This window comes from Pithys albifrons, chromosome 9 (genome assembly GCF_047495875.1).
Source record: "Pithys albifrons albifrons isolate INPA30051 chromosome 9, PitAlb_v1, whole genome shotgun sequence".
NCBI lineage: Eukaryota > Metazoa > Chordata > Aves > Passeriformes > Thamnophilidae > Pithys > Pithys albifrons.
In genome coordinates this window covers 14,438,024-14,444,559 of record NC_092466.1, presented here as the reverse complement: position 1 = coordinate 14,444,559, position 6,536 = coordinate 14,438,024, and the positions used below count along the sequence as shown (strand labels likewise).

At 59.8% G+C, this 6,536-nt stretch overlaps 2 protein-coding genes across 3 annotated transcripts; one reads left to right on the top strand and one right to left on the bottom strand.

The window, feature by feature from the left end:
* Positions 1 to 223: 223 nt before the first annotated feature.
* On the bottom strand, positions 224 to 5,392 carry TWNK (twinkle mtDNA helicase). 2 transcript variants are annotated; one of them, XM_071563498.1, is made up of 5 exons: positions 4,012 to 5,392; positions 3,257 to 3,497; positions 2,460 to 2,567; positions 1,963 to 2,104; positions 224 to 1,347 (listed from the first exon to the last, which is right to left on the bottom strand). In XM_071563498.1, the coding sequence occupies exons 1-5, from the start codon at positions 5,267 to 5,269 to the stop codon at positions 1,093 to 1,095; spliced, it is 2,004 nt and encodes a 667-aa protein (XP_071419599.1). In that variant the 5' UTR covers positions 5,270 to 5,392; the 3' UTR covers positions 224 to 1,092. The 2 variants fall into 2 exon arrangements, with proteins under 2 accessions (XP_071419599.1, XP_071419600.1); XM_071563499.1 differs by having other exon boundaries at positions 3,257 to 3,359.
* Positions 5,393 to 5,443: 51 nt separating this feature from the next.
* On the top strand, positions 5,444 to 6,499 carry MRPL43 (mitochondrial ribosomal protein L43). Its single transcript, XM_071563596.1, has 3 exons — positions 5,444 to 5,625; positions 5,974 to 6,080; positions 6,267 to 6,499. Exons 1-3 carry the CDS (start codon positions 5,495 to 5,497, stop codon positions 6,479 to 6,481), a joined length of 453 nt encoding a protein of 150 aa, XP_071419697.1. The 5' UTR covers positions 5,444 to 5,494; the 3' UTR covers positions 6,482 to 6,499.
* Positions 6,500 to 6,536: the final 37 nt, after the last annotated feature.

Sequence of the window (6,536 nt, the reverse complement as noted above, 5' to 3'; positions counted from 1 at the left end):
AGTGCACCCCGGAAACCCGGGGCTGGGTGTGTACTGCCTGTCTGCTCCAGCTCCTCATTATGGCTCAGGTTAAAACTATGCCCAGCGTGGAGGCTGGTAATAACCTGTGTGCCAGGACCGGGGAAGGATGCTGGGCACAGCACAAGATGTCCTCAGGAGACCACCCCTCCCTGGCCAGGGTACCCCTGCCACACCAAGGTCCTCCAGTCACAGGAACAGAAAAGGCACTCACATTTATACTTTATTAAAAATAGGAAGAGAAAAAAATCAAAGGGATTAGACCAAGATCCAGCTGCAGATTTGTCCTACCACAGCAAGGACTGGCCATATCACAGTATTTGCTGCTTGTGGCCTAGAGGGCGTCAGCCCCAACAGTGCAGCAGAGCAAGGCAGGGCTGCCCCCTGTGAAGTTTTATTGCTGGTGATGTCCCCAGGAGAAAGAGGCTTCGGAGACCCTGAGCAAAGGGGGCCAGGTCAGGCACCAGCCAAGTGGGCAGAGCTGGAGAGTGCCACATCCCACTGAGAGCACACAGTTCCAGGGCACAAGCCATCCACAATCTCCCACACTTCCCTTCACTATCTTTCCCTTGCTGGCTCCATCCCAGCCAGGACTGAGCCTTCAAACCCCATTCCTCATGTGAGGGTTTGCACTATGTGTCCCTCTGCACAGTTGACCCCCACAGTCCCTCCCACTTGTTGACACATCAGTATTTCTGCTCCATCTTAGCCACAATGTAACGACCAGCCACAGGCCCAGAGATACTCAAGTCCCTCAGATGCAGGTCATTGCCACCATCATCCAGCCTGCGCTGACTATTCCCACCATGCTTCCAGCACTTAGCACCAGCATGGAGCAGTCAGTGTTTGCCAAAGCATCTTCCCCAGGTTACTCTTCACTAGGATGAGCCCACTCCTCCTCTTAGTACTCAAAGACACTCTGCTGGTGGCCAAGAGGTTGGTTTGTGCAGGATAAAGAGCCACAGTGGTGCACATCTGCTGCTCCCAGGGGAGAGGGGCTGGCACACTCCAGCCTTGTGCTGCCAGCACTAGTCCTGATCCCTCCAGATGAACAGAGGAAGAGACCTGATGGGCTCATGGCTTCTTGGAGGCTCCTAAGGCTCCCTCCAGAGCTTTCTTGGCTAAAAGCTCTTTCTCCTCCTTCATCTTCTTCAGCCTGGACTTGCTTTTGGAGGACGAGAAGGTAAGTGAGGCCTTGCTGAACTCCAGAGGGAAGATGCCCACATCCCCATCAAAGCGATTCTTGGACACCTGCAGGAAGCGCTTCCCTGGCCCTGATGTCAGCTTACGGTCCTGCAGGATGAGGACGTTGTCGGCCTCCTGGCTGGCCTGGGAAGAGGAAAACATCTCCAGGGCTGCAGCTAGAGTGACAGGGCTCAAAGATGCTGACAAACAGCCTGCCCAGCTCCTTCAAGTCCTATTAGGGGGCACCCCAGGCCACAGCAACTGCAGCACTTCCCTCACACCAACCCCTTGTGTTCCCCCAGGACATCCCAGTGACCCACAAGGAAGACAGGCTTGAGCTGAAGCCACAGGACACTTGGGAAAACAGGGGGTCATGAGAGGGCTTCGCACAGACAGCACCTCCTGCTCACCATTGCAGGGTTGTTGAGCATCATGGAGGAGACCAGAGTACTCACAGAGCCCATCCCTGCACCCTCCCTGCCTCCTTCTTTAATTGACTCCTAGTACATCCCACTCACAGTCAATGAATATTAATTAACTCCACCTAAAGTCCCAAGAGAGCTTTAGCTGGCAATGGGTTTGCTCCCTGCCTGCATCAGGACTCCTGGGGACATCCTATCCCTTTCAGCTTCTTTCAAGTCCCCAGTGATGGCTTAGGGTGCTGATCAGAGCTGGGGACAACTGCCCAAAGTATCCCAGCCCCTTCCTGGGAACACACTCTCCCCAAGGGACAGGAAGGGCGATGCTGGCCCAGCTCACCTTGGCGGAGCCAAAGATGGAGGCTGTCTGCAGCTCCTTCTCATCATCCTCCTTGCGGGGATGGATGACCAGGGTGATGTGGCAGTTGTTGTCTGTGGAGAACTTGCGGAAGGCACCAACGATGTAGTCCTGGGCAATGAGCCTGCCACAGCAGCAAGAACAAGGTTAGGTGCTGGCACTGCTCAGTGGTGGGGCACAGCAACTTGCTCATGCCCACAGCCAGAAGCACCCAGGAGTATGGGCTCATTTTCCATGAGGCAGCCAAGCATACACAGGCAAACGGATGTGGCACAGCAGGGATGGCTGGTAACCTGCTCACCCCTTCCCACTTCTTCTTCCCTAGGGCAGTGATCACCCTTTAAAGAAACAGGGTGGCCAGACAGGAGTGCGGGGAATACCCTGAGTAAGTCCTCAGCCCTTGCCATGACACTCGACAGGGACAGCTCCAGTGGTGAGGGTAGCAAGAGGAAGGAGGGGTCAGACTGGAGAAGGACTACCTGTCTCCAGAGAGATGTTCCTGTCCCATCATGAACTGGAGGTTGTCGATGATCACGTGAGTGATGTCATACATGTAGACAGCGTGCTGCATGGTTTCAATCACTGTCCTGGGCGGGGGAGACCGGGATCAGTCCCAGGGATAGCAGAGTTGGGGATGGGGATGCTGAGCCAGGCACAAAAACACAGAGAAACAGAGCTGGGAGGTACCAGGCTGGGTCCTGATAAGCACTTGGCCCTTCCCACCTCTGCATCTTCCATGCTGCAGTACAGGCACAGCCTCATTCCCACACATAAGGGCAGCTGGGATCAGGAGGACCCAGCTGCTGCCCACAAAGCCCCTGCCCACTGCCCTGTAATCCCTCCAGCCCACAGGGACCCTCAGATCACATGGGGATGTGTGCAGGTGCCACAGCACCTGATGAATAGAAGTAACTAGACGTGCCTGTCCTCCCTCCTTAGTAAAGGACAGCACTGCCAGGGGAGCAGGGTGTGGAGGGACATGTCCTGCCAAGGGCAGAGGCTGGTTTCAGAGCAGCCATCTAGCACAGTGACACATCCCCTCCCTTCACCCCTACTGCAGAGGGAGGCAGTGACAGACCCCATGACAGAAGGAACGCAGCTGGTTGAGCCATGCAGTCCCCAACAAGCCAACCCCAGGACTTGAACAGTCCCAATGTGACTCCTGCCAGCCCCAAATCTGTGACTCACTGCAGAGGAAGGGCCCCAGTTCCCCAGGGCCCTGCAGCACATGCTGTGAGGGGTAAATGTCACTGAGGGTGGAGGTGCAGGACCATACTTGATGTTCTGCTGGCCATGAAAGGTCATGAAGTAGAGTGGAAGGTCCTCAAAGCGATCGGCCCACTCATCATACAGCTCCAGCTGGTCCTCAAGGCGCCGACCTGCAAACTGCGTCAGCATGATCTTCGCCAGGCGGATGTTGTTGATCTCAAAGCTGCCCCACAGTGTGCACACTCCCTGCATGCAGAGGTCCAGCGCATATTCACTGATAAAGGTGGTCTTCCCACTACCTGTTGGGCCTGGTGCAAGGACAACAGCAGGAGGAATTAGCAGGGCAGCTGATCTGACCCATACTCAATGTGCTGGGTGCTGGTTTAGAGGTGGAAGCACCACGTCGTGGGATAAGAGAGGCTCATCCACAGTACTCACACCATAAATAAACAATGCCTTGTGCCACACTGTACGCCTGGGTGCATGGGCATCATCACAGCCTGTGGGTCCCTGGGAAGGACTAGCCAGCCGGTGGGGTGGGCACAGAGCAGGCTCAGACAGGAGGTGGCAGATGGGAGCAGGGGTAAAGAACAGCCCAGCACTTCCCATGCTGACCCAGGTAGGGAGCCCATCACCACACCACCGGTGTTCCCAGTCCCACTGAACTGAGGAATGCACCCCAGCCTCTCACACACCTGCAAGACAGGCTCAGCCAAACCCATGAGCAGAGACCTGGAAGACTCATGAGGCATCAACCCCAGAAGGGTGAAGCCACCAAAGAGCTTTCTGCTCCCCCTGTCCACCAGCCATTGTGCCCATTACCTGTGAAGACAGTGAGCTCCCCTCTGCGGTGTCCTTTGAGGAGTTTGTTGAGCTCGGGGAAGCGCATCCACTTGATGCCAGCCACCTGCTCAGTGTTGGCTAGCTCTCCAAACACCTCCTCACGCAGCTGCCGGAAGGAGATGATGGATTTGTGGCTGGCAGGCAGGGCAGCACGCAGGATCTTGGTGAAGTTCAGGCCCTGGTTCAGAGCCTCCAAGGGCCGGGGCTGCAGGTTCCCAGGGCGCACCAGGGAGCAGCGCTTGACGCTCAGCTTTCGGGCAAAGAGCTTGGCAGCTTCCCAGGAGCGCAGGTCCTCACCGAGCCACAGTGTGATGCGCTTGAACTGCTCCAGGTAGGGGAGAAGGGCAGGAGGGAGACAAGTGGCTCCCCGCGGCAGGGCCAGGCTGGGCACTCCTGCAGCTTGGTGTAGGGCCAGGGCATCCAGCTCCCACCCAGTTAAGACCAGCTCTGTGTCTCGGCAGCCAATGAGGGGCAGCCCAAAAAGATTGTGATAGGAATCAAAGCGGGGTAAAGTCTCTTCCACATAAGCTATCGTGTCCCCCTTTTTCTCCACCCTCACAAGCTTCACGCCCTTTAGGGTTGCATTGCGGGGGCTGAACCAGGGGAAAACGAGGGACTTGGCAGTTCTCAGATAACGCACTCCAAAGCGTTTCAGGGTGGCATTTGACACCAGGGAGATACCAAACATGGCTTTGGTCTTGTTAGTCTCATCCTCGTCCAGCAGCTCCCAGAGTGGCAGAGCCCGGTCCCAGATGCAGCGAGCATCCTCGCTAGCCTGTCTCAAGACCTCCTCCATTTCCTCCGATTTGGCGGGAGGAATGCCACGATGCTGCAGCTCCACGTTGGCCTGGAAGTCCTGCCAGGTGCCCTCTGCCAGGGTGGCCGTGCAGAGAAAGCTGCCCGTGGTCTTGTCGATGAAAAGTGTGTACGGAGCACTGGCGGTCATCGCCGGGGGCTGGTCCGCGTGGCCGCCGGTGAAGAGGCTGGGGGTGTGCAGGCAGCTGTACCCGTCGTGGAAGGGGATGCCGTGGGTTCGCAAGTACTGCCGGATCTCGGTGACGGAGACGGAGGGCGCCGGCCCCTCGGGGGAAGGCAGCACATCCTTCTTGTAGCGCCGCTGGCCGAGGCGGCTCGGCACCCCGGGGCTCAGTGAGGCTCCCTTACTCCTGGTCCCCCCGCAAAACAGCGGCAGGAGGCGGCCGGCGGCTCTGCCGGGACGCAGGGGCACCAGCGCCATCCTGACCGGCCCCGGCCCCTCCCGCGCCGCCACCGCTCCGCATGGGCGGCTGCCCCGCGGCCCCCGGCCCGGCAGAGCCGCTCAAGCCGCCGCCCCCACGTGGGGCCACACGGACACCGCCATTGCGCGGGCTCTTTCGCGCGCGTCACTTCCCGGCGGCGCGGGGGGCGGGCGCTCCCCATCCCGCCGCTCCCGGCGGTTCCGGCTCCGGGTGAGCGCCGAGCCATGACGGGCCGCGGGTCGCCCAGCCGGTTCCTGACCGCTGTCCTGCACAATGGCGTGGGCCGCTACGTGCGGCAGCTCCAGCGCCTGCAGCTGCTCTTCAGCCCCACCGCAGCAGACTCGCGCGGCGCCAGGTACCGCCGGGGGCGCCCACCCGACATCCCGGGATGGGAGGGGGCAGCCTGGTGACCCTTAGCTGGGGGAGGAGAGGGGTCTTCCCCCTGCCCTGTCAGCGTGGGGAGGGGACAGTGCTGCTGCCCCACGGCCACAGCCGCAGAGTGGGACCCCCAGCCTCCTGCGAGATGGGGCACCGGTGACCGCCGAGCTGCAGCCCGGCACAGGGGGCTTCACCCAAATTTCCGTGCTGTGACCGCTCCCGTGGGCAGGGCACGGGTTCGGCGTGACCCCACTTGTGATCTTCGCTGTGGCTACGACCATCTGTAGTCCGGCTGGGGCTGACGGTCTCCCCCCCGGTTCCCCAGGCAGTTCGTGGAGGAGGCGGCGCAGGACTTCGCCCGGCAGCACCCCGATGTTGTTCTCTACGTGAGCCCCCGTTCGGGCATGGCCCCACTGGTGCGGGCTGAGTACTGTGAGTGCTGGATGGCACGGGGAGAGGATGGGGACGGGGCTCTCCTTGCCTTGCCCTGGCTCTGCACAACCTCTGCCTGGCACAGACGGTGCTGGGGCAGCTGCTGTGGGAGAGGGATCAGCAGCTTCCCCCCGGGGGGGCTGCAGATTAGGGGGATCCCAGCCCGAGCCCCTCGTTCTGTTGCAGTGAATGGGACAGTGCGGGAGGAGCTCATCGCCAGCAAGACGAGTGAGGAGATTGTGCAGCTGGTCACCAAGCTGGCCAACCAGTCCGGCTTGGACATCATCCGCATCCGCAAGCCTTTTCACACTGACAACCCCAGTATCCAGGGCCAGTGGCACCCCCTCACCAACAAACCCTCCATCCTCATGGTCCAGGGCCCACGCCTGCAGCCCCAATAAAGCCTCCTCCACCCCCAGTGCCATGCCTCTGCATCCATCTCTCCTGCCTGCAGAG

Excerpts from the sequence above, each read along its gene's own strand:
- MRPL43 (XM_071563596.1), top strand. The coding sequence starts at position 5,495 with ATGACGGGCCGCGGGTCGCCCAGCCGGTTCCTGACCGCTGTCCTGCAC. Across the intron at positions 5,626-5,973 it reads GCAGACTCGCGCGGCGCCAG|GCAGTTCGTGGAGGAGGCGG; the intron begins GTACCGCCGGGG and ends CCGGTTCCCCAG. Across the intron at positions 6,081-6,266 it reads ACTGGTGCGGGCTGAGTACT|TGAATGGGACAGTGCGGGAG; the intron begins GTGAGTGCTGGA and ends GTTCTGTTGCAG.
- TWNK (XM_071563498.1), bottom strand. The coding sequence starts at position 5,269 with ATGGCGCTGGTGCCCCTGCGTCCCGGCAGAGCCGCCGGCCGCCTCCTG. Across the intron at positions 2,105-2,459 it reads GAACATCTCTCTGGAGACAG|GCTCATTGCCCAGGACTACA; the intron begins GTAGTCCTTCTC and ends CTGCTGTGGCAG. Across the intron at positions 1,348-1,962 it reads CCATCTTTGGCTCCGCCAAG|GCCAGCCAGGAGGCCGACAA; the intron begins GTGAGCTGGGCC and ends TCCTCTTCCCAG.